This window comes from Nasonia vitripennis, chromosome 4, assembly GCF_009193385.2.
Source record: "Nasonia vitripennis strain AsymCx chromosome 4, Nvit_psr_1.1, whole genome shotgun sequence".
NCBI classification, from domain to species: Eukaryota; Metazoa; Arthropoda; class Insecta; order Hymenoptera; family Pteromalidae; genus Nasonia; species Nasonia vitripennis.
Window position 1 is genome coordinate 9326724 of NC_045760.1, and position 27101 is coordinate 9353824.

General features: G+C 47.9%; 1 protein-coding gene across 25 annotated transcripts in view; it reads left to right on the forward strand.

The window, feature by feature from the left end:
- The window catches only part of LOC100115252 (forkhead box protein P1), a 221518-nt gene that overhangs the window by 120011 nt on the left and 74406 nt on the right, over positions 1-27101 (forward strand). For 24 of the 25 annotated variants that reach the window (XM_031929092.2, XM_031929089.2, XM_031929090.2 and 21 more), the window contains one exon: positions 23630-23764. In XM_031929092.2, the coding sequence (XP_031784952.1) occupies positions 23630-23764 (135 nt within the window). Of the gene's footprint in view, positions 1-22351; positions 22852-23629; positions 23765-27101 lie in introns of those variants that run through there. The other variant, XM_031929094.2, reaches the window with a different exon arrangement.

A 27101-nucleotide genomic window follows, 5' to 3' on the forward strand; every position in this document is an offset into this window, starting at 1 on the left:
CCCGGGATGCTGCTGCAGCGCGAGCGGAGTGGGGGAGGGGGAGAAGGACCACTTCTCCTTGCGGTGCCCTCTCCCCCCCCCCGCCCCTGCGCCTGTGTGTATGTACAGCAGCGACGCGTCTATTTCTATTTCTCCTCTCGCGCGCTTTCAGTGGGCGCATTACTGACACTCGGGGAATTCGAGGGACTTTTCTGCAGCCACCAGCGCCACCACTATACCCCCTCCAGCTTCTTTTGCTCCTTTTGAGCCGCGCGGCTGTAGGTGTATACGCCGGCTTTTTCTCTCCTTGCCCTGCGTTGCGAGAGAGAGAGAGAGAGAGAGAGAGAGAGAGAGAGAGAGAGAGAGAGCGAGTTTGGGAAATATCGCGCGGCTTTGTCTCGATGCTGGAGGGGGATAGCGACGCTTCGCAGGATTACGAGGGCGGAGTTGCAAAATAGTTTTTTTACGTGAGCCGAGTGCAAAGACGGTGTATTTACATTTTATTTCCTCTGCAGGTTTCCAGGTATGAAATACATACCTTGTAAATTTCTTCTGGTAATAATAAATAAATAAATTTTTGCGCACAAAGATTTGAATCGGAATGAAAACGCATGATCCTTGGAGGCGTGAGTATATGGATTCGAATTAGCATGCTAAAACCGCGTAACGAAAAGTTCACGAGCCGAAGCATCTATCGTAACAAACAAGCCGCGAATTTTCCGTTCCACGATTATTCCGAGTAAAATGTACTCCATAATCATACCCCGAGATCCTCCCTCTCTTTTCTGCGAATCATGACCATCTTTCCCGTCGAGCAAACAAACCGCGGACTAGCTGCACAACGTTTTAAGTAATGTATATCAACAGCCGCGTCTGCTACCACTAGCAGCAGCAGCAGCTTCTGATAAAAAATTCCCTCAGCGTTATAACTCTCACCCTCCCGCCCCCGCGCTTGCATCGGCTTTCCAGAATCCAGCACCAAGGCAGGGACAAAGACGCGTCAAGGTATATAACAGCAGCAGCAGCAAAGCGAGATAGCGAAAGAGTGTGTAAAGCGTAGGCGGACCTCGGAGTCCTCCACTGGCGCCGGTAGGCGTGTCTCGGTGCTGCAGGTGCGAAGGTGCGCGCGCGGGAATGGCGCGGTCGAGCCACGCCTTTCCACGACGTCTGCACTCTCTCTCTCTCTCTTTCTCTCTCTCTCTCTCTCTTTCTCTCTCTCTCTCTCTCTCTCTCTCTCTCTCTCTCTCTCTCTCTCTCTCTCTCGTCGTGCCCCACAAAGACAGCCTGGCTCCCGGGTTAACTGCACGTATACGTATCCCCGCGCACAGTCGGCCGCGACGCCTCTCCTGCAGCGCCTACGCTTCCTCTTCCGGGGGAAGCAGTGTTAACGGCCTTCTCCTCGCTGCTTCTTCTTGCGTCTGCTCTGCCTCAGACGCTACGCCGCCGCTGCAGCGAAGATAAAACGCTGGTTGGCGGGCTGGATAGCCCAGCGCGGCCCGGGTTGGTCCCCGGCCTGGAGATGCAGCTTCTCCTCTCTCGCTATATACTTGACGTGCGCGGAATGCAGGATGACGACGTCGATGCCGCGCGCGATATATACTCTTATATATACTCGTCGTACACGAGGCTCGCATATCTTATGCGTATATATAGGGATACGTGTGGAGCCACTGCTGCTACTGCGTTATATATCCTGGAGCTCGTCGTTGCTGAGGCGCTGGAATGAATTAGCAGACGCGGGAGGCTGAGCTAGCTGGTGATTCTTTTTTGCGGAGCTGGATGCCGCCGCGCGTTATTGATTCTGTATAATCAGGCGGGTGTGTTGTTTTATTGTCGAGAAACGTTTCGCTGCAATGCAGGATGAACAGCGATCGTTCTCTCTGAATAATAAACGAAGCCATTAGACCACATCGTTGAACTCTTTTTATTAAGAATGTAGAAAAGACTTTGAATTAGTAAAGCCGCCGATAACGAGTCGTATGTTACATCTAGTTGGAAAATTCCTGAATTATTTATAAGCTTTCTGCTATTTCTTCTTCTGTGCTCAGCCAACAACTGCAGTGTGTGTTACTCCCAAGACTCAATGAACTTTTCTCGAAATCAGTACTGATTTGCTTCCTGAAATGTGGGTCGTCACAATAAGCGTATTGCGCAATATTTCGCAGTCTCACAAATGTTAATGATATGCATGCTTAATCAGCGCAGATCCAAGACACACCAGTACTATCGAAATCGGTCGAGGAATAAATCCATCGTCTACATACTCTCGAGTTCGCCTGTACTCTGAATCGAGTCTCCAAAGCGATTATTCGATCAAATCATTTTCCAGCGTGTCGTGGGCCGAAATTATGTGCGGTATCCCATACTCCGAAATGAGCAACACGGCTCACCAGACATATTCCATTTCCGCGTTGTTGAACTATAACTCTTCCTCGCAGCTATTACGCATACACCTATAGTGTCCCCATAAGCTATTACCGCGGAAGGAGACAGAGACGCCGGGGGTGTTAGGCGGAGGTGATGTATTGAGATCCCATTGTATCCGCGGAATCCCCCAAGATTGCCAAACGACCCCTCCCTTTCCATTCTCTCTCTCTCTCTCTCTCTCTCTCTCTCTCTCTCTCTCTCTCTCTCTCTCTCTCTCTCTCGCTCGCTCGCTCGCTCTGTTTGCGTATAATACGTCACTGCTATAACCGAACGCGCGGATGCTGTCCCCTTCTTTTTCTGCTGCTGTCTTTTGTTTTTTTTTCTTCGGTCGCTGATACCCGCCCGGTTGGCTTTTTCTCCGCTTAGCTGTTCCTGTATAATTTATGCCGATTTCTCTGCGCTCGGGCTTTCCATTGTGTGCGTGTGGTCGCGGGGTGAATCCGGGGGCATTGTGTTTTTCTCTTTCGGCAAATTGAAATTGCTTCTGCGCCGACACTTTTCCAAAATAGTATCTCAAACCTACCCTTGCAAAGTTACGCGACGCAGCTCAAGAAGTCAGTCCTCTATACGCTGATAAACTTTCCGATACAGCTGCGCGCGCTACTCGCAGTTTATAGAAGAAAAAATCGAGGCTGGAAGAAAAAAATTTCACGCCGAATAACTCCGGCTGTTCTTCTTTTACTTTATTATCCTTTTATCTCCCGCTCCGTGTCTTTTACACTTTTCTGACCCCAGCTTCGAGTTATACACACGACGGCCTCCTTTTTTGCGAGCGTATGCAAATCCCGACGCGCGCGGCAAATATTCTTGCTCGTATAGGAACGTGTATGTGTGTGTAAGGAAAGGCAGAGACGAGAAATATGCCCGAACGCTTGGGATATGGATATAGAAGCTAGAGGAGGAGGCGGAAGGTACACATGGAAAAAACGGTATCGGCGTCTTCTAGCCACTGACTTTTATACGGAATACCGTGACGCCGGCCGCTCGTCACGAGGAATAACAGGCAATAACCCCGAGGGGAGCGTCGTATACACGGTGTGCACTGCCATCCTGATCGTCACGGAGAAATATTCATATTGCGCGACTGAGTTTTCAAGTTTGTCCAGTAGTAATGGCGGAATCGGTCGGACAATACATAATAGAGGAAACAAAACTCGATAGACCGCGATGCCCCGAAAAATAGTCGATTTCCCCCCGAGTTATAATCTGTACACAGGCTAAATCAATCGCGAATCGCGACGCGGCAAATATTTGCCGAGCGCGACATTTATACACCGCGTATACTAAACGGCGTTCGGTGAACGGTTACTATTTGTGCTTATTATACTCGCTCGCGTCGGTTTAGCGCCACGAGGATACACACTGGCGACCAGCCAATTAAAATCCACCAGTGCGCGTATAGCCTCGATGATTCCACGGATTTTCGCGCTGCATATTGAATTCGATGACGGACGCTCTCGATCCCGGTGTGCCTGATCGTCGATGACGCCTGACGGTTATAAGGCTCATTGTTTTCGCGAAACTACAGGCCGATGTGTTTGCTTTTGAAGTCGTTCGGCTGTTCGATTCGAAAATAATAAGCTCGAAACAAAAAAGCCCGGGGAATATCAATCAGCCGGCGCGAAAAAAAAGAATCCAGCTCGCAAGCGTGGCACTCTCTCATCGTAGACGCTCTCACTGCAAGCGCTCGGTCGCGCGTCTCTCCATCCGAGGCCAATGAAAAAACTTCGAACAAAGCGTGTCGAGGCTCTCGGGGAAAAAGAAGGGTAAAACTTCGTAGCAGCAGCAGCTTTGAATTTTGCGCCCAAGCAGAAGAAGCTTTGTCGAGCGGAAAAAAGAGAGTAGCGGATCTCGGAGGCGCGCGACGTTTATTACGACTTCGGCCGGACTTTCTTGTTTATTCAACGAATATTGCGAGAGCTTTCTCTCTCTGCTTCCGTCTGCCTCGTCTTTAGCGAGACCGGAGTGTAAACTGGACAGACTTCATCGTTTACTGCAGAGTAAAATTTTGCAACCTCGTCGCTGTCCCGATTTACGTAAAAGATAACCGCGAGCTCATCCTAAAATTCCGCATCCTCACGTACAACCCTCAACTCTCCGAACGTAAAAATCAAAGAAGAGCCGGCTCGTCCGTCTCAGCCCTGAAAAATTCAAACGCCTCGCGCGCACGTCGTCTACACCCCGATACTCTGAGGGGCACAACAGCAGCAGCAGCCACTAGTGGTCTCGGTGTACAAAGTGAAAGATTCCACGGGCAACTTGACGCCCAGCCAGTCCTCTACGTGCTCCGCATACTCGAGTTTATAGGAGGCGCGCGTGGCGTGCCACTTTTTTTCGAGAGACAGAAAGAGTAGGGTCGACCCCGTATGTTTGGGGATTGTAATGGACTCTTAAGAGTGTTATTGACAATTTTTGAGGGATGCTTCTGTTTGCGGGGCAAGAAATTTTTCTGTGGGATTTGCAGTTATCGGAGAAAGCTGCGCTGCATTTAAACGGCGCGACTTTGAGACGAGTTGATTTGCACTATTGATATGGATGGAGGTGCAATCCGTTCTCGCATCGGTGACGGACGAAAATAGCCGTTCATCAGATTGACCCTTCGAAGGCTCTTAACAAGTCTTAATTGATCACTTAACTCTGATGATCGTTCGATTTTGAGCTTCTACAATTGAAGAATAATCACACACTCGCACCTTCTCTCCCCGTCAAACATCTCGCTCGGCTTTGTTTCTCCTCTCGCACCGAACTGCGCACGCGGGCGTTTACAATTGGCACATGAAATTTAAAGAAGTCGGTCTCGCCCCCCCCCCCTCCCGCCAAATTCGCGCGTATAAAACGACACGCGGCAGCCCTTATTCCCTCTCCCTACTCCTCCTTCCTTTTCCAGCTCGCTGGAAATTTACATTTCCTCCGCTCCCGCGGCGCCACTATAGTCTCCTAACGAAACTGTCTGTTTATCCCGCTTTCTTTTAAGAAGAAGGAAAAATCATCGTCGCCCTCGCCAAGTCGTGAGAGAGAAAGAGCTTTATTTCCCCGAGCCCGCAGCTCTCCAGGAGATTACACTTGGCTGGCCGATAATCGAAAATATGCCGTGGAATAACTCGCGGAATTATTTGTTGAGGCGGCGACGCCTGCAGAGATAAGCCATAGACGACTGCTGAATAATGAAGCGAGGGTGGCGCGCGAGGCTTCGTTAAGGAATCCGCGCGAGAGATTGCCTCCGAGTCGTCGCTGCGACTCTCGTCTTCTTTCCTTTTTTAATAATTAAATATTTAGGCTTCGACGCAGCTTGGGATCACCGCCCAGCGGATTTATTGAGTATGAATAACGACGACGCTTGATTAGACCTCGATGGCGCTTTTCTTTATCTTTTGTTTCTCGAGTCGCCGGCTCTCTTTTTGATTAAAAGCTCTCGACGCGAAAGTTACTGAATAAAAGAAATAGATATAAAGTATCTACTGCGCAGGCTCAGGGCGGCCATTAAACGCAAAGTCTCGGGAATAAAGTCGGTACAGATTTAGGTCGAGAATCAGAAATTCATTGGCTGCTTCTACCCGAGCCGCGAAACGAGCGAAAGGGATCAGCGTTCGTGGCGGCGGCTGCGGAGGGTAATCTCCGTAGGTCTGATGCGCACCGAAATCAGCGGGTAATTGACGCAATTTTTCCCCAGACGCAGTTTTAGGAGAAGGCAGTTTAGCCTCGGCCGCGTAACGACGCACCTACAGCCCTCGCTCCTGTGTATCTTTTTTTCGAGCGAGAGCGAGAGCTTCTTGCTTTAAGCTCCGAGCTTCCGCTGTATTTGTCCCTCTCTCGAGAGTTGGCTCGTCTGTTCTTCTCTCGAGTACCGCTGATCTGGCTTTATTTTCTTTCGGATCTCGCCGAGAGACGATTATTTCCTGGACTTTGGTAATCCGCGTTGCCCGCGATAGCTGTATCGATTCGCTAAATAATAAATACGCGTACACGACTAGAAGAAAACGAAGAATTTAAATATCGTCCTATCATCGCCCTCTGCCTTATACACGCGTCTTATCCTTCTCTTCGCTTCCTTCGCTTCCACAGCAGCATCACACTCGGTTGGATCCTTGCCCCTCCTCGATATGTGTGTGTGTGTGTGTCTATATATATATATATATATATATATATATATATATATATATATTATATATATATATATATATATATATATATATATATATATATATATATATATATATATATATATACGGCATTCACCGGCAGCATAGCTCTCTTTTAATAAAGAAGAAGAGCTCCTCGAGCGCACGGAAGAGAAGGCAGGACTAAATAGAAACATTTTTCCGTCGACTTGATGTCGAGCCTCTCCTCTCTTTGGCAGCTGTTATTTGCGCGCGAATAATCCGCTCTTATTCTTTATGTACTCCACAGCCTGACTCTCGACTCTCAATATAAATTCTCGCTTGCTCCTCTATCATGAGACTCTTTTTTTCAACGTGTTTTTCATGGATTTTTAAGGGACAGTATCGAACGGGTTGTAAAATAGACGCAGTATTGACAAAGCCATATGTCATTATCCTCGGCACGTATAGAGCCGGAAACGATAATCCAAAGTACAATAAGTGTAGGACGAGAATAGCTTCTACTGCACATACGTAGACAGAAACTTGCATTAACGCGACAACAAGCAGACACGTATAAACACACGGACGTGTGCGCGATATTCGCTATTATATAGTAAAGCGCTGATCGATAACTGACTTATACATACGAGCATAGCCGAGAGAGAGAGAGAGAGAGTGAGAGAGAGAGAGAGAGAGAGAGAGAGAGAGAGCAGCCTTTGTCTCACGTACGCGTCGAACGTTCGATACGAACATAATGCGGTCTGATGCGATGCTATTACGATACTTTATACCCGCGGCTGAATTATTAATGGACTTCAATCCTTTTAAATCAATTATATAATTTCCGAGGCTTCTTGTCGTGATTGCATTATGCATATGAAATATCGCGTATTTATAATAGGGTGATGTAGCCGCGCGTCGACGTTTTAATAATTTTAATTTCCCGAGCGTGGATTTCACATGCGGAATACGTATGCTCTATCGGATTGCGACCATTTATATATAAGAAGGAAAAAAGTGTATCCGCTAACGCGCGCGCGTCGATGAAATGGAATCACGAATAAAAAAAATGTGAACTCAAGATATTCGATGAAACAAACCGTATTAGGTCGAGTCCATTCGATGCCGCCATCCGCGCGACTATTCAGGAAGCAAATTAATACCGATCAAAATGCAATTAGAGTTGACACCGCTCGGTAAAAAAAAGCACACACCATAAAAAATAGCATCGCAGCCGCACTCGAAGCCCAAGAAAATTCGCAGACCCGTTAGCACTATACTTCGTGCAGCAGCCTCTTGCGAGCTTCCCATAAAACACCATTAACCACAAAAGACAGTTCTCCCTCCGTGCATACCCCCTTGAAGAAAGGCGAAAAAAGAGCGAGGCGCGAAAAAAAGGAGCGAGAGCCGCCTTCAAAAACACGCGCTGTAATTATTCGGCGTAGGCTTGAAAAATTGCCGCATAATCCCGAAATCGATATGTACCGAAGGTTACTGCCGTTGCAGGAGATGTGCCGCGCGCCGATCTTACGCGGGGGGGGGGGGGGGCGAAGCGGAACGAAGGAGATAAAGAGAGAAAGTTGGGTGCGAGAGCGTAATGTATCGATATCGTAATAAGGGAATGATTGGACGCGTTTTAGCGAGTAGACGAGCTTTAGCGCAAGGGCGATGCGGTGCGGGGCCATTATTCATACAGGAGGTGAGACGGTTGAGCCTCTGTCGAGTGTCTGCGGGGTGGGTAACGTCTTTTTTTTCGCGCGTTTTCTCTACCGGATGAGGATTCGATTTATTAGCAGCTCATCGTTAAGCCTTGCACGACGACAATAATAATTACATCTACATACGTATGAGTAAGTTGTAACGATACGAAAGAATTCCTTTCAATGATTCGTAAGTTAGTCGACTCAACTGGTTTCTATGTGTACTATAGACTCGGCTCAAACGAACGTCGCGACGGCTACACACGCGATATATTATTCATCCTACACTTTATTCCTCCTGCACTCGCACAGTCTCTCTCTTGCGCGCGGTATCTTACTCACTCGCAGCTCCAGCTATAAAAGCGCGAGTAATCGCGAGGGTGGCGGAATGAATTTCGCGGGTTTTGCGCCCGCGCGCGCGCACAAGGGTCCTATATTAGCTCGACTTAAGGCGACGCGACGCAATGATTCTCGCGGCGCTGGCGCATCTTTATTCTCCCGCCGGAGTAGAGTATCATAAGGCTTACAAATGCTCGTTCAATACCCGCTCTGTCTCGCTCGTTCGTTCAAATATATACTCTTCGACGCCTGCGTTTGCTTCTTTTTTTTTAATATTCAGAATTACGTACCCACAATAATCAAAATCTAAACTAATGTATAGGTTTAATTAACCAAGATCTGAAAAACCTTCCGCGTACAGCCGGCTCTGCTCTCGACCATAGTCACGTGTGCTTTACTGCCGTCTGTTCTGACGATGGAAGTTTGCTGCATACATTTTCCACTGGTATATACGCCGGCTATATTCGACAGAGAGAGAGAGAGAGAGAGAGAGAGAGAGAGAGAGAGAGAGAGAGAGAGAGAGAGAGAGAGAGAGAGAGAGAGAGAGAGAGAGAGAGAGAGAGAGAAAGGGAGAGGACCTTATAAGCAGTCAGGCGAGAATAAGTGCGCGAGCTCTGAGCCATCGCTGATTGTCAGGGAGAGAGAGAGAGAGAGAGCAGCTCGACTCCCGGCGTTTATACTCCCCGAGAATATAAGAGGAGGTGGAGCAGCTCGGCTGAATGAGCAGAGGGGAGGGCAAGACTCTTTCGTCTCTCTAAAATCGGCATCAAACGCGCGACCCTCGCCGCAAATTTTTATTCATTGACACTGTACAGGAGGCGAAAGACCCTCGAGTGAGACAGAGAGAGGCATTGATGCCTTTTCTGCCGGAGACACTTTTCTCAGGCCTTCTTCTGCGGAAGGCGCTTGTGTTTTGCTCTTGACTAATTGAGCCCACTAAGGTGTGGTGTTTTCGTTACTTGCCGGGCACGTTTTATTAACTGACCGATTTATTTTATAAAATAATGTTTATTAAGTCCGAACAGCTCGTCTTTATTACTACGCTGGTCTCAATTTATTCATCGTTATTTCATGTATGCAGCCGATCATTTTTCATATCCTCGCGGTAAAGCAGTTCATACTCGATCCATAATAATTAAAAACATCAAATTGTTCTTGCACGACTTCTCGATCATTATTTCATACCTTGTACAAAATCGATATCGCTAATCGAGAAAAACTACATCTGTATAACTGAACGAGCACACTTATCGGCTTTTATCAGTGTGTGCTATCCCTATCGAAGAGAAAGTACCCCGAGTTATCCGCTTTCCGAGTCTGCCTAAGCCACCTGCTGCACAACTTCGAGCCATAAATATAAACAAATCCCAGCCATTAGGTGGCGGCGGCATTATCGAAGTATCTGCCGCGCATTAACTCGAAAAAAGAAGTCGAAAGCTTTGCTCTGTCTCTCTCTCTCTCTCTCTCTCTCTCTTTCTCTCTCTCTCTCTCTCTCTCTCTCTCTCTCTCTCTCTCTCTCTCTCTCTCTCTCCTCGAGAAAGAAAAAAGAATCGCATCGACATCGCATATGCGATAACGCGCCGCATTGCGATTCTGCAATGGTGTTCCTTTATTTTTTGCCCGCGACGTCGGATTCGTCGGGAGGGGAAGGAACAGAGACGTTGGGAAAAAGGAAATGTGGATCGGGCGAAGGGAAAAGGAGCGACTTCATAAATCACGCGGCTGAAGGTCGTGGGGATTTCGTGTGGATTCCTTGCGAGGCGGACGTGCGAAAATTCGCGGGATACGTATGAGTCTGACTTTCGTGGTCAGCGTATTTACATGAATGTTTATAAATAACTGATTTTATAAATTCTAGATATACACGTAGTACCAAAAATACAACTCACCCTATATAACACCTACTACTGACCAACACTTTATTCACTATAGCACCAAAGAAAAAGAAACTAGCATAGCACACCAGCGAAAGCCTCTCCTCCCTCGCACAGCTGGGCTCTCTCGGTCCGTTCTCACACTAAATATACACCGAGTGATTTGCAACTTTGCCGGCGGAACGATTCGAAAGGGACGGCAGTAGTCTGATTCACGACGGCGCGGTAAATTTTTGCGGAATTTACAGCGGTAACGTGTACCACGTATATGTAGTGTCCATTCAGGTTGCAGCTAGAGGAGAGATATCTTCGCCGACAATGCGAGTCGTGCAAGGGATGTACGGAGCCGGGATACGTCCTGCGGGTGCTGGACTCGTTTGTTAGCAGATAATTCATGGAGATTGGATTAGAAGGTCGGCTGTTTAGGATGTCTTTTGTGATCCGGCTGCACAATGGTCGATCGGGAAAGGTATTGCGAATTATGATTTTGACTGGTGCCTTGTATAATCAATCGCGAAGTACGCTTTTAAAAATATATACCTTTTGAAATCGTCGTGCCATCAATTTTTCAAAATGATTTCGCTCGTATAATCTGAGCTCGAAAATTCATTCCCGGATATTGACAATCCATCCTTCTTTTTCCATTAGGTAAATTCGCGAATGAAATATCGAAAGCTTCTCACCCTTCAATTAACCTGATATAATAACTGTCGCAATCGTCGATTTCCTTGAAAAAAAAGAAGGTGCAAAAAAGAAACGAACTCCTAAAAGCACTCAAATCCCAGCAACGCTCGATCATTTCTCGCTACGTGTATACATCCGAAGCGCATATTTCGAGATTCTTACGCGGAGTATAAGAAGAAGCAGCAGCCAGCAGCATCCGAAGCGGTCAAGCCATTGACGGTTGCTCGTCCATCATAGTCGTGTGCGGGGATTTGGGAAAGCGCTCATATCCCCTGGACGTTTATGGACTTCAATCCGTAATAAATTCGTCGGCCGTAAAAGCGAGAAATTCGAAAGGTACAAATTTCGCCGCCGGTATCGTCACCCCATAAATAATTGATATTCCATCGGCGGGGAGAAATCAGATTAGGATATGTGCGCCGGTTGAATCTATAAAAGAATTGTTAAATATTTATCGGGACGGGGCCAAACAAGCGATTAAATTTCGAATCTCTCTCTCGCGCGCGTTATTTTATTACCAGCGCTTTTATGGGCTTTTCATGAAAATAAAAAGCCTTTTACGGTGTGCTTTACGGAGTCAGGCACTTTTGTATGTGTTAAAAATGCAAAGAGTAAAAAAACTATTTTTCTAATTCATATCAACACTCAAAATTTTTAGATGATAAAAAGCTTACCCATTCAAACGGTCTCCACTTCACGACGCCAGTTGTCATGGTTAGCTCGAACGCGGGGCCATCTTGGAGATTAGGAAACCTCGCGCCGGACCGTACACCCGCACATTCGCGTCCTCCGGTCAGTAGCGACAGTTCGATAGCAGCAGCAGCGCTGCCGTCGGAAATATGCAATAATGAGCTAATGTAGGTAATAGGATTAACACAAGGATGGGCGCACGAATCTGCTTGTAATTGGCCGCGGAAAAGGTGAGCTTTCCGAAGCGACTAGGCTAACTTCGTTGCCGCTTACGCGTCGCGCTTTACCGTTAAGCTTAAGAGGTTTATACGCGAGAGGTTTGCCCGCACCTTGAGAGAGCTTTTTGCGAGAATATCGACAAGATGTTAATGCCGTTACGGGAGAGTTTCCAATAGCCGATGAGATGCATTTTTCCTGGCTATTGTGCACTCTAATACATGTCTTCGCCGCATAAATCGAAAAAAAAAGTTTACAACCATCAACAATACGTTGATCCCCGTCACCCCCTTCCAACACTCATGTACTCTCAGACACTTCTTATCCGGTTCTCTTTCGGCGTCGTCGAGTCAGAGATTTTATTAAGATCCGGGCGACCTTAGGCTGTAAATGCCGAGGCGCTTTCGACTGTAAATGCCAACTCTCTTTCTCGCGCGGCGAGCTTTCCTTTTTGCCTTGGATCGAGGGGTGTACGCGTTCGATCGCCGATGTCCACACCTCTGTTGTCAGCTGTATAAGCCTTATGGGAGGCCATTGCCGGCAAATAGAGAAAACGAGGGCTATCCCTGCTCGTATAACCGCGTCGAATGATCTCGACTGCAGGGGGATATGGAGAAAATAGAGTGTCCGGCGAAAGGAGGGTCCATACGTAGAAGTGGATACGCGCGGGGATCAGCGAAATTATTGTGTATCGCGCTCGGCTTTTCAATGTGCATTTCCATTTCCGCGTATACGAATTCTAATACTCCTAAGTAAAGAAAAAATGATAACACTATAGTATTCATCCTTGTTTACCCAGCATCGCATCCGAAAACAAGAAACGATTAATCAGCCGAGCCAATAGCCTCCAGAGGAGAAGAATATGCTGAACGAGCAGAGACGCTCACGCGCGAAAGGTCTCGGCCCATAAACAAAAATAATCGCTCCCCCAGCCGTGCGCGTCTTGGAGCAGCCACCCACGCTCGGCCGGGAAAAAAAGGGCAACAAGAGAAAAGCGTATTAGCGCGAACATCTTTGGCTATCTGCCGGCCGTCTCCACCGTGTATCTTCCCCCCGCTCGCGCGCACGCGGCTAAAGGTGTCGTCGCTGATTCCTCTTCCCCGAGGGGTTTACGCCTGGCAATCCGGCCAAATCTCTTCCACTATAAACGGCTAAACAAAGAGCTCTATTCTTCTCTCGCAGAGAGCAGAGGGGGTCGGGGCAGCACTGGACACTGACGCCCCGTTATCGCAACTCTTGTCCACGGCTCGGCGTCGTCATCCATCTAATTCGAGGCGTTACACGCACCCCCTCCGTATGCGCCCTTTTCTCGATTCACGACTTTTTTGCGGCTAGTCCGGCTCTCTCTCTCTCTCTCTCTCTCTCTCTCTCTCTCTCTCTCTCTCTCTCTCTCTGCTGGGGGCTTATTCTTGGCCGCGAGCGTTCGTTGTTTATTTTTGCCCGCGATTCGATTGCAAAATTGCGGGCATGACAGTTCATGTATTCTCATCCGGCGATTAAGTTTTGAATATCGTCGACGTATAACCGAGTCAACTCGCCGCGTATTCAATAATCATTCCTCGCGATGCAATATTTCGATCCTCAACGAAATAGAATCGAATCGTCAGGAAAGGGGCGCGCGCGTAACGCGATAAATAAAATATAGCTCGTTCGATATCATCAATCCCAATAAAAGTTTTAGCGTTTAATTCAATCCTGCAGGTCTCCTAATCAGTTTTAAACAAAAAAAAAAAAAGAGAAACCCGAGGGGAGAGAAACCTCGCGCAGTGCGTACATCGACTAGCAGACGTCGTAGTACATTTCCCTGCGCGCGAGCTGGTTACGGAGGAAATAAGGGCCTCCTTCCCTTCCCTTTCCAGCGGCGACAGAAAGAACGAGAGCGAGAGCAGGAAAGAATGAAAGAAGTAGCAGCAGTGGGCTTCGGCCATAATAAAAGACACGCGCTGGATTAATGTCGCGAAGCCAGTGTCTCGAATCCAATCAACATTACGCTCCGACAATAGCCAGTCAGCCAATCGCCCTCGAGAGAAAGAGAGCTCGATTCGATATTATCAACACGGCAGAGAGACCCTCGATTAACTCGTCAACCAGCCGGCGACGATGCTGCGCTGCTGCTGCCTTTTCTCTCTTCTTCCGATGGTCGTTCCGAGTCTCCTCTTATTTTTCCCTGCAGCGCTTCCTTCGATCGATTTCTATGGCTTTCTTTGAGTTGGCCGTCTTGTCGATTCGCACTTTTTACTCGGGTGAGAAAAGCTATACTGTCTCGCAGCCAGTCGGAGCTTTGTGCGTTGGAATTGGACAAACGAATGACGGAAAAATCTTTCTTTAGTTAATATTCGAGTTACCTTTTCATCGCAGTGAAATTTCCCCTTGGAATCTTCTTAATGACGCCGGCTCTCAGTCGGTTTTAAAAATATCAAGTTTCAGCTTTGTGTTCTTATTACGTGTTTCTTTGCTTCACGGCCGCTCACGCGGTTAATTTCTAAAAGGGAAAAGCCCACATCACACAAAGCCAATCTTCATTTCGCGTAACGGACGATGATAAGTGCGCTAACAAGAGAACGTTGCGGCATTCGCTTGGGAAACAACTGCCTTAAACCCGAATTAACGCTTTGCCAAAGACGAATACACCATACCTCCTGCCGATGCTAACGACGGCCAGAAGGCCATTATCCGGCTAATAACCAAAATTGACTCTTAAAAATAAGCTCAAAAAAAAACAAATATCTCAATCGCATAACCGAACAAATACATCGCCACATCCTCATCCATCCCTCGAGCTCCAGCTGCAGGCGTGTTTTACGATGCCGGATAATGCGATGAGAGATGCGGCCGGCAGGCAGTCATGTTTAAAGTCCAGTAGCAGCAGCAGCTTCACGCGCCAACTCCGATCCTTCCCTCTCTCTCTCTCTCTCTCTCTCTCTCTCTCTCTCTCTCTCTCTCTCTCTCTCTCTCTCTCTCTCTCTCTCTCTCTATCTATCTCTTTTCTTCGCTGCAAAAGCGCCGCCCGTAATATATCAGACGCTTCGCGCGCGGCCGTATTCTAATGTCCGAGCAGCGGTTAATCCGCAAAAGTGCCGACGCTGCAGAGACCGGGGCGTCAGTCGCCTCAGCGCGTTTCGTCGTTGAGGAAACGCGCGCTCAGGAAGCGGAGCTACATGGACTGTGGGGGATGGATATGGACGATCCTTGCGGGGTTTTTGGCCGACGCTCGACTGACTGTGGTTTTTCGCTTCTGCGCGACGAGTCGAGCGAGATATTTTTGCACTTATTTCATGCGTGTAACTTGTTTGAGCGATGTATTTCGTTGCATTTTTAGGATTTCACTAATGCGTTGCCAAGTGACGCCCTTACCCTTAATTTCCACGCGATCATCCCCTATTTATGGAGCCCCGACATACAAACACGATCTGATAGTATAGACACTTGGGCCCGAGCGAGCAGTCGCACGAGTTTCTCGCGATAATGACGACGACGTCAAAGACCAACTGCACCTGTATCCGTCACGTCCGTTATGTACGTGTACGGACCCGCTGATACGTACGGGATTTTGCTCGTTTCGCCGCTGCGGGTCGCCCGTCCGTTCGTTCGCCAAAGATTAATTGGAAGAGTGTACGAGGGACGAGTGTGTAACTCGACTAACCGAGTCGACTGGTCGCGATGGGAATTTAAAATATTATTTACTGTCCTCGTGTATTTTGATAATTTTACAATGAGTGGAAATCGAGTTCACGGAACAAGCCCATGAGAAAATCAGAAGAAGCGCAGATACGCTCGTCACTCGCGGGGTTATAAATAGCCTGGGACACGTACATCCAAGTTCGCTTCTCTATGTTATATAAATAGAAAATGTACACGCACGTATGCATGTGCGATATACACACAGTGTGTAGTTTAATATATCCTCGGAGCGGCACGGCCGGTGTCGTCTTCGCCGTCAGTTTGCCGAACGAAATCCGAATAAAGAGTCCGTGTTTCCTTCAACGCGATATTGTGTATTCGATGAAAATCGCGTCAGCTTTTGAAACGAGCGAGCGCTGGATTTTGAAAATATTTCTATTTCTTTTTTAACTCGATCCAATTCTATATTAAAGACGACGCTTTCGAGGACGACTGTGTTTTATAAGCCGCTGACGGTGTGACTAGTTGCTATCGATCGGCTGTACGACTGCGCTCTGGGAAAATTTAAAAATTCACGTTCGTTTTTTTCCATTGTGCGTAGTAGTATAGGTGTCGATAATTGCACGGTAAAGTTATTGAAAAAATTCGACCGGTTAATTGCGCGGTTGAATTTTTCAAAACGAGTTATTCAAAGATTATAATAGCATATATTTTTAAAAGTACACTGCAGAATATCCAACGCAGAAAATATAAGTAACGCCTTAGTTGAGGTCGCATCGACCGATGGTATAAAAATACCAATGAGCCGTAGTTAACTATTCTGAAAAACGTCCCCGCGCGCAATCGAGCAGCGCGCAAGCCACTTTTTCTAAAAATAAAAGCGAAACATAATTCTTGAAAATAATACGCGACTGCACTTACTTACTGCTATATACGCTTGAAAATCTTTGGCAAGAGAAAAAAAAATCGCTTTTTAACCTGCAGTAGCCCGCAAAATAAAAGAAGAGCTGCGCGTGGAAAGCGGGCGGAGAGTAAACGAGAAGTTGCGGTGGCAGCGAATCCGGCCTCCTCTTATTCGCTTTTTGCGCACCTCCTTCTTTTCCGGGCGCGCGCTCGCGCGTAATTTAGTGCCCACGAAGATGCGAGTCGACGCGCGCCTTTTTCCGAATAGTTTTAGCGCCCTCGCTAAGTGTTGCAATAACACGCCGCGCTAAAAGGGTTGCTTTACGCGCTGCTGTATACATCGAGGCTTAATTGAGATTTCTCGGCTTGTTGTTTCCACGCGCATATTACACTCGCAGATTGATCGATCATTGACGACGTCAAAATTCGCTCAAGGGTCTAACTCCGGCGCGCTGTGAAGGCACACGATCCAATTAATCTAAAACGCGCGCGAGACCTTATTAAGAAAACAAACGAAAAAAAAATATCCCCGCGACCCAAAGTCCCTTCTTCCACTTGTCGTCGAGCCGGCCGCACATTTTCCTCTTTAACAACGCTCTCTCTCTCTCTTTCTCCCTCTCGTTCTCGTACCGCGCGCCGACAAAACCTCGTGTCTCCGCTTCGCGCGCGCGGGTACTCGTTTCTCAGATAAAAAATTAGCCCGACTACTACTCGGAGAGAGTCGGTTCCGCGCGTGCGTCCACGGCTCTCGCAGCTTTCCACCTTAAATCATATATTTATCGCGACATTAATTCAACCCTTTTAGGGGCTGCCCGGCCCCTTTTTTCCGCGGTCCCGGACAGTCAGTCGCCAGCTCCTCCTCGCCGCCGTCTAATTTCTCAGATTCAAGTATTTTTGCAGCGCGTGTAGTATGCGCGTTATACACGATCCTGCCGGGCTTAAATCCTCTCGTTTATTATTTAGAGGGGGCTCTCTCGCCGCCCCCTTACGCAGAGAGCGAAAGACAAGGAGCGAGCCGAGAGCCGCTGATATTATATAAAGAGGACCGCGAGCGAGCGCCGCGGGGTGGGGGAAAAAACGTTCACCCTTTTCACGTGACACGTAGCATTATCTCTTCTTAGTTTCTCGTGGAGGGAGAGAGAGAGCGAAACCCTTTTTTCTTGCAGCCCTCTCCCCGGCTATGTGTACGCGCGCTCGCTAACCCTTTCGCAATCTACTTTCTCCCGTTAAATTGCTTGTACGCAAATACGTGCTCCCGATGTTTTACATGCCCGCGACGTTTATGCGAAATTAACGTCCGAGAGAGAGAGTCGTTATGAATCGAAGAATCGTTGAGTTACTTTGTAAATTAGCACTGGAAAAAGAATTATACCACGTTTGGCTCTCCTCCGCAGAGTGCAGCCTATCGTTTCTCGAGCGCCGTAAGCAGTGTCTTAGTCGGCGTCCGGCGCGACGTTTTCGCTCTCAGCAAATTAGCCCCTACGGGGAAGCCGCTGAGCGACTCTCTCCGTGTTTTTTCCTCGCTTTTTCTCCCGGGGCGCGATATTGTCGTTTTCACACGTCATCGCCGCGCTTTCGCTCTCTCTCTCTCTCTCTCTCTCTCTCTCTCTCTCTCTCTCTCTCTCTCTCTCTCTCTCTCTCTCTCTCTCTCTCTCTCTCTCTCTCTCTCTCTCTTTGGGTTCGCTCCGAGAAAGAGGGTAGCCAACCGTGAGTATATGTGTATAGAGGCGTCAGCGAACGTGAGAGGGGATACTCTAGTGGAATGCGGGGACGTGTGTGGTTTGGGATCGGCGAACGTGCGTAACGCGATGTAATTAATTGGAAATTTTATTTTTATTTCGCCTATGACACTTTTTTTATGCAACCTCGTCCTGTATACAATCCACCGAGTGAATTAACCTTTAATTTAAGCGAACTTACAGTCGAAACTATCGAATCGCACGATCACGCAATCACAATAAAATCGCGTTCCGATTTTCGGGAGTCACGCGTGATCGGTTTCCTCTCATATCGCCCCCCAAGCACACCGAAATCTCTCCCTCCGAAAAATCCCGATAACTCACTGCAGTACGAGACCTCTACGCGTTATACCACACGCGAAGTCCGTCAAATTAGTGCTCGGAAATGGGCCCACCTCCGAAGTGAAGAAAAAAAGCTAATATATTCCTCGACGCAGAGCATTTTCATCTCGTCGCTGCATGCACATAATGGGCCGAGTGCGTCAGCGGGGCGTCTTTGTCAGCGCGACTTGTTACACACACACACACACACACACACGCATACTTAGTCTGCCCCGTCATGAGAAAGTAGGTTGCAGGCATCGGGGTGAAACAGGAGAAGTACGCAGTGCGCCGGGCGCGTTTTCTTTGTCGGCTGCTACTGTGTATTACAACGCTCCTGTTGCAGTGCATTCGAGAGAGCTGCTAAGCTCCTTACGCGCGATTAAGCTTCGCAGCGCTGAAGGTACATACTGATTTCGCAGTTCTCTGTTGACTTGTTTCTCGCTGATTGGGGACGCAGAGGTAAAAAAGACCCGCCACATAGAGTCAATCGTATGATGTAATAGTAACATGTATCCTGAAAATAAAATGCTTTTTTAAGCCGGCCGCGTCTTTCCGTAGGTGGCACATCGTTACTTTCTCGGTTTCCTTAGTGGAATCCTCCCGCAGAATGTATATATAGCGGTGTGCCAAAATAGTTTTACTGAGTCTACTGCTTGGACTGCTCATGAAGGACAATATTTCTTAACTTATAATCAAAAATAAACCAAATGAGTTTATTTATACCTATACATTTTTCGACAACTCTATCGCGCTCCCACTCGGTTCACAAGAAAGGCGATCGTCGATTCAAAAAGTCGCATTCAACGAACCGGCCGACAGTCAAAGAGCACAAATTGTAAAGAAAGCAGCGTTAAACATCGTAACCGAAGAACACGAGGATTCGTCAAACAAGAGGAGAAAAAGAAAGAATGAGCTAGATCACACAGAGCGCACGAGTCACGCGAGGTAGAGCCGCGGAGAAGAAAGACGCGGCCAGAGCTCGCCGCCGGTTACTTTGACGAGCCGTTGTTTGTTTAATAAATACATATTTAGTACATATGCGAGGGCTGCTCGGCTGCGCCCATTTTTGCCGCCGACGTCCTTCTATATCTCTCTCACGCACTCGCTCGCCGCCGCACGTTGTTGTCATAGGACCGCGCGAGTTAGGTTGCCTTCTTACTCTCCCCGCGCGGCCTCTCTCTCTCTCTCTCTCTCTCTCTCTCTCCTCTATACATAGCATTACAACGAACTTCGGCCGACGAGTAAAACAGAGAGAGAGAGAGAGAGAGAGAGAGAGAGAGAGAGAGAGAGAGAGAGAATACCCCTGTTGTTGCCACTCGGCAAACGTTCAATCGAGGCCTCTCTTGCCGCCGATCTCCGCTGGTTTTTTGTTTTTCGTGGTCTTGCAGAATTTTATATTGACAAAATAATAGCTTCGCTCAAATTCGCTGCTCCGGGAAGAAAATTCGTCATGACTCAAAATACGCCTTCGCGCACAGTTTATAAATAATACGCAAACGTAAATACGCTCGAGACCAGGGTCCAGGCACACATCAAATGGATACAATTCAGAAAACGGGTAATTGTCTTAACGAAGCAATACATCGACCAATTAGCAAAGAGTTTCGCGCGCAGAAGCTCCCGGCCTCTTTCGAATAATCACAATAATAACGCAACATCCCATGCAGCGCGCGCCTGACGCGAGAGCAGGAGCGCTGTATACCCGCCTATAAATAACCTGTTTCGTGAATAAACAGCAGATGCATTCCGCGCTCATGTGTGTACTCTCGTCGTGCATTAGAAAATAAAACAGGAAAATAAAGCCTTGTTGTGTGTGATCTCTCGCGTATACATATAAAGGTATATGTGTGTCTCTTCGAACGTTCTAGGAACGTTCTCAGTCGCTCGGGATGAAGTTGAAGAAAAAAGTTCTTCTCAGGCTTTATTGATTTTTCAGACATTTTTTTGCTCGCGTGCAAACAGCAGCCCGTTCTCGGGATGACGATGATGCGTGGCTCTCGTCTGTTTAATTTGAGAGCGCGGCTTCTGTGTTGTACAGCGCTGCAGCGGCTAGGTTTTAGAGCGTCAAGTGTAAAGGACGGGTGTGTGTGTATGTGCGTGAGATGCTGCTTATGCATAATGCATTATTTCCGGACGCGGAGTTTTTCAGAAGCTTCAGTCCTTGATTTTTCAGTGTTTAGCTTCGTTATCGCAACAACACCTGCTTTGCAAATTAAAATTTTTAATTCTGTCGAAATTTCAACAGACAACGAGCTGTAGAGTATATTTGCAGAAAACAGTCGGCCGTAAAAAATCGTAACTTTTCCACTAATGATATCACGCTTTTTGTCTACGCTCGTATATGTAAACAGCGAGTCCTTTACATCTGCTGTCTTACAGTCGATCAGCTGTCCCGTTACACAAATCAACGGATACGAATGCGGAGTCATAAGTGTACACAGAACATAAGGCATTACTCGGAACGTAAACCAAAAAAAAAGAAGGAGAAGAGAGAAGCGACGACGAATTAACAGCTACGGTATATATCGGCATACAGTATACACTATTCGAAGGCATCGGTAATTTCTATACGTCGGTACACAATATGTCATTTAAAATTCAAATCTGCCGGCCTACGCCTGTTTGTCCCGCTCCTTTTTCTAACCCTCCTTCTGGCCGTACACGGCGTTTTGACAAATAAATATGACGCAAGTGTTTTCTTGCTTACTCGCGCGCGTCGGTCAACATTTGCGCGGGAAATTTGAATTTCGCGGGATAAAAACCTTCGCAGGATTGTGCAACGTCGTATACATACACACGCGGTTCGCCGAATAGGCTTGAATCATTTCCCTCGCGACAACAGCTCTCCTCTTTGAGAACTGGGTTACCCGTACATACTACATTCGCCGCGGCCCTCAAAGCCCATCCGACGTCCGAAACAAAGCCCTACCTCCTTGTAAACCTTCGCGCGCGCGCACAAAAAATCAAAAGCGCGAAAGCAAAAAGACGTCTGCTCAGCACTCTCTCTCTCTCTCTCTCTCTCTCTCTCTCTCTCTCTCTCTCTCTCTCTCTCTCTCTCTCTCTCTCTCTCTCTCTCTCTCTCTCTCTCTCTCTCTCTCTCTCTCTCTCTCTCTCTCTCTCTCTCTCTCTCTCTCTCTCTAGCCTCGCGCGTGCACTGCAACTGAATACACATCCGAGGGCGCATACGCTCTCATTGACGAGCCTCTAAAGACTCGCGCGCTTGAAAAAGAAACGTAAGAAGACGCGCGTTGCTGCCGCCTCGAGAGTGTGCGTGCATGCATGTGTGCGTGGCAGTGTGTGTAATACATGTACACGTGCGTACGAACACACCGACTGCACGGCATACGTGGATGTGCCCCAGTGTGTACACAAGGCACTCGTTGGAAAGGAGCGCGCGCGGCGCGGAGGGGCGATACACAGAAGAGGGAGGGAGAGCCGCGTCGGGGGGAAGGCGCATGCTAAAAGCAGGCCTGTTGGTTGGTCTCAACGATATTTGTTTATATTTACACAATAAGCAACAGAGAAAGAGAGAGAGAGAGAGAGAGAGAGAGAGAGAGAGAGAAAGAGCGCGCGGGCTTCCCAGCCTGCCTGTATACCCGGGGTCGCTCGTTCCATCTCTCTCTCTCTCTCTCTCTCTCTCTCTCTCTCTCTCTCTCTCTCTCTCTCTCTCTCTCTCGCTCTCTGCACAGCGCTACAGTGGTGGAAGTGCGACGGCAAGGCCCGAGCGGCCGCTTTTAGTTGCTTAGTCCTCGACACTCCGCCGCGCCGTTCACGTGTGCACACGCCTTTCTCGCTTCTTCTGCGTGTCGAGCTTTTTTTCAGCCGGTTCCAGAGTATTTTTCGCTTCTTTTCGTTCTCTTTGCCGCGACCTCAGGTTGACCTTCGGAAGGGCGAAGGTCACAGGTATAAACAGCTTGGCGAGATAAAGCTCGGGGAGGTTGATCGGATCAGTGAACGAGCCTTGAGGTCGCGAACCACGTGACGGGTTGCGCGCGCAAGTGCTAAGGTTCATCGTGTTGGGGGTTTCATCACTTTTTTTGTTGGTTCTACGAAAGTGTATTTCGGGAGTATGTAATGTACGGTGCAGTGCAGGACGAGAATCTGTGATCAATCTCGAGGATTGACAGCCGCTGGATGTGTGCGGTTTCGATCGCAGTTTGTGCTCAAGATACTGGGATTTCGTGACAGTTCGATCTCGTGATACACATTGAGCTGCGCGGATGCTGAAAGTGACCAACGATTATGTTTTGTTTGAGTACGTGACGTATTATATCTTTCGTTCGGAATCGTTATACTGGAGTTCAGTGGCCATCGACTTTTCGCATTTACGTGACGGATTAGAAATTCATGACAGCCCATAAATTACGGATTTTAGATCGGATGAATTGGCACTGACAATGCACGCTGACATCCACCTGCTTATGACACTCGAACGCAACTCGCGCTTAAAAAATCCGCACTAAAATCCCAGCGACAACATTGTTCCTTCATTCAAATCGAGCAGATAAAAAAGAAGCATACGCTTTCGCGAAATTTTCCAGAATACATCAATGAAATGCTATCGTACATCGTATCTTGGATACACAGACATTAATTGTCCCTCCGCTGTAACTCAGCCGCAAAATACAAATAAATTTGTAAAAAAAAAAGAAGAAGAAACCAAGCAAATATTTCCCTAAGCTGGATGACGTTTTCCAAAGAAATAAATCGACGAGTCATAGACGAGTCACTCGGTGCTTGCTGTTCGTCTAACAATTCTAAAACGATAATTTCTCATACAACGTCTCCTCCCCTCCCCCTCCACCCCCGCAAAGCCTGCCGTCACTCGACAAATGTGCGAGCCACGTGTAACACTCGAGAGTGTATACTCGAGTCTCGAAATAATATCGCGAGCGAAAACTTCCGTCGGATGTGTATGTACGCGCGAGCTGCGATTTTCTCTACATAGGCATTAATGTAAATTTTATAAGAACGTGCGCGCACATGTAAATATACGCGTGTGAGTGAAAAACTGATGATTTTGCCTGTTTCAGGATGATGGCATAATGGATCATGACACGGACGGCGACGGCGCGATCAACTTGTCAACGTCCCAACGACCCTCGGCCTCCACTACACCGAACGGCGATATTCTGACCTACGGCCAAGATCAGCAGGAAAACGATCAGGTAGGAGTTTTTCGTCAGCTTTTCTACATACTTTTATCCGCATCTATAAGATGCTTGCAGAGAAAACAAAAAATGGAAAACGAGGTTAAGAAAACACACCTTTCGCGTCGGCTTATCGTTCACGATTTCGAAAAGCACAGTCTAGACAGTCCGTTAAACAGAGTCGGAAAATACATTTCACCTGCACTTATTAGCAATCGTAACAGATTCCCCATAAAGATAATTCATATCGCGCGCGCGCACGGGCTATAAAGAGCCACTTATTTCTCTCGAAAATATACACCCCAACGTGCAGAGCCTCAGAACTATATAGATACGTATGCGGCATCTGCGAAAAGGGTCACTAACCCCCACGTACGGGTAACCATAAAAAAGGCGCCCTCTCGAATGAAATCTTTCGTCATATGGAGCGAAAATAAAGGATGTGTCTCTCCGCACCTCGGGATATAATGCGGCCCAGCAACACATTACCAAACGCCGCGGCAGCGGCGGCGACTGCATTCTCGCGGATATGCACATATAAACGAAAAAGGTCGCACTTTACGGGTCGTCATAAAACATTTGTTTCCCTCGCTGCCTCTCTCTATATTACATTTTTTTCACCCTCTCCTCGCGCGGCTCCTTTCGAATTGAATTCGAAATCGCGCGCGATTTTACGGCGCGCGCGACTGACTGGGAGAGAAAAAGTCGATTATCGATTCCGGAGTGGGAGGGGGAGAAAGGTTGAAGCTATTTTGCGGGCTCGTGGTTTAGGATGGAATCTAGATTTCGAAGAGCGAATCGACCGCGAGAAGAGGAATAGGCAGCCGAGTACCGTACGATGCAAGCTTCACACCTTATGCACTCCCCCCATCTCTCTACGCGCTATCCTCGCCAGCTGTACCAACAAACATCAACTTTATTTTTTCCCGTCAACCCACACTCGCGCAACAAAGGAGAATATCCCCGTAATCTCCCCGCCATTACCTCACCTTTCCAGCGCACACGCGTATCGTCTCTTTATCACGGCCGTGTACACGCATTCTAGCGCGCTGTAAACCTGAAATTAGAGATCGACGCCGCGGCGGCGTTATCTTCTAAAAATAGCGCGCGCGCGCACTTTATCAGTCATCCCTCCCGCGCGACTATACAGTCGGCCGATGCAGAAGACACGCGCGCGGCGATCAGCTGGTCGTGAACTTATGATGTGCGGGTGTACTCGGAATACAACGCGCCGAGGGGTATATCTGTTACGGCTGCGTTTCTTTGAAAATTGTCGATCTGCTGTTTATCGAGAAAGTGCTGCTCGCACTTTACGAGAATCGACGCGTTGACGCTGTCTATAGAGGCTGTTATAGACTTACTGATGCGTTTGTTATGATATTAGTTGTTATCGTTCGCGCGAGATTGTCTCGGCTTGTCGTACAACGCAGTGTGACATATTAGATCGAGCATTTTTTATCTATACATGCGTGTACTCGCGAAGACTTTTATTCGTCGATCCATTGGTCGCCCGTTTACGCGGGAAATTCAAAAATAAACGAGTCGACAAAATATGTACCAAACTTGGGGGGAAACTACAACAGAAACTCGCCCAACTAATACGAAACAATCCACTCGGCCACTCTGAATGGATCCTCCCTCCCTCTTCTTCCTCGTCTCTCGCATTATGTAGGTAACAAGTATGTACCCTCGCGACTATAGGCCACCCGAAGTATAGTTCTGCAACAGTTTCTGCGAGTTCCGCGGTAGCAGTGGAGCTCCGAACGCGCGCTGACACTGTTTATAATTTAAGGGAGCAGTACAGTATAGGGGGAGGCGATGGCGAGGGAATCTCGAAAGTTGAGGGTAGATATACTGCGCACGCAGGGCCAAGACGTCGCGCCTCGTGCGGCTTTCGCGCACGGGAAAGACGTTTAAATTTGGGGCCACTTCTCGAGGAGTCGAGGTCTACAACCCACTTACGCTCCTCGCGGCCCCAGACACGTTCGCCTGTATTATACATGCCGGTGTGAACTTTGCTCTCTTTGGAGCTCAGCCGAGTCTGCGATTGTATACGTGAATGTGTGTGTGTGCGTGTATGTGTGTGTGGGGGGGGGGCTGCCAGCGACGGCCGTCTTTTGCGGAGGGTTGCGATGTTTACGCTGACCTTGAGGGGTGCAGCAAGGAACCGTGTGCGAGGGATGGATTTTCTTTTTTTGGGGGGCGTTTTCATTTCTACATCGTTGACCAACCATTGTTTCGTTGTTTTGTTAGAAATACTGGAAAATTTCCTAGAAAAAATCTTGCAAAAACAGTATCCGCGTATACGCGCACCGTCGAATTCTAAAAATTCAAGCAAACGGACGAGAGCGAGAGCGAAAGAGAGCGGGTAAAGCGAAAAAAGAATCTAGGTCTGCCGAGCATATATGACGTGTTTATCTCTCGCTCGCGCGTGTATAAGCAAAACTGTGATGTGTGTAAGCCCGCCCGCGGGCTCGAGCTTGCACGCGCGCGTTTATTGTGTAAACTGACTCGCGGAACTCGTTTTTTTTAGAGTCGAAAATATGTTTTCACTAAAATAGCAGCAGCTGTACGGACTCGCCGGAGAAAAATTAATAAAAAGGATAGCTCCGTTAGCGTATAATAACGAATGACGATTCCCCGCTCCACAGATCTTTCTCTCTTATTCTCTCTTGCGCTCCTGCTCGTCATTAGTAAAATCCCGAGCCGTAAACGCTGCCACGTCGAAATTTCGTCGGGTCTAGGTAGATATAATTGAAAAAATGTCGGCAGCTGGCCGGGGCATAAAAATCGCGCGCGCTGTACGCGCTTCGTAATCAAGCCTCGGCTGATACATCTCGACGCGCTTTCCTCTCTCTCTCTCTCTCTCTCTCTCTCTCTCTCTCTCTCTCTCTCTCTCTCTCTCTCTGTTTCCTTCGCGCGCGTATGAATTTTAATTCGGCTCGGGGGGGCACTCGCTGTGTGACGCGTCTTTCGCAGAAGTCAGCCGCGGGTGTATACTGGAAAGTTTTTAAGCCTGAGTCTACGATTAGTGGATCGGGAATATTTGCATTTTGTAAAAAATAGCTAAAATCGAAATTCAAAGGAATATATCGTTTGAGAAGGACGTCCTAACTCGCGCGAGTGTTTATATACCATCAGCTATACACAGCTCTGTAGAGAGAGAGAGAGAGAGAGAGAGAGGGAGAGTCGAGTTTACGAAGTTAGTGCCCCTGAATAATGAAGGCTAATCGTCCTCGCAGCAGCTCGAAGGTATCAGTGTTTTGGGGAAGCGACGTCGCGGGGACACGTCCAAATTCGATTTGCGTCCGTGGCACAGGCAGATTTCCAAGATTCAATAATGCAACCGAAGAGA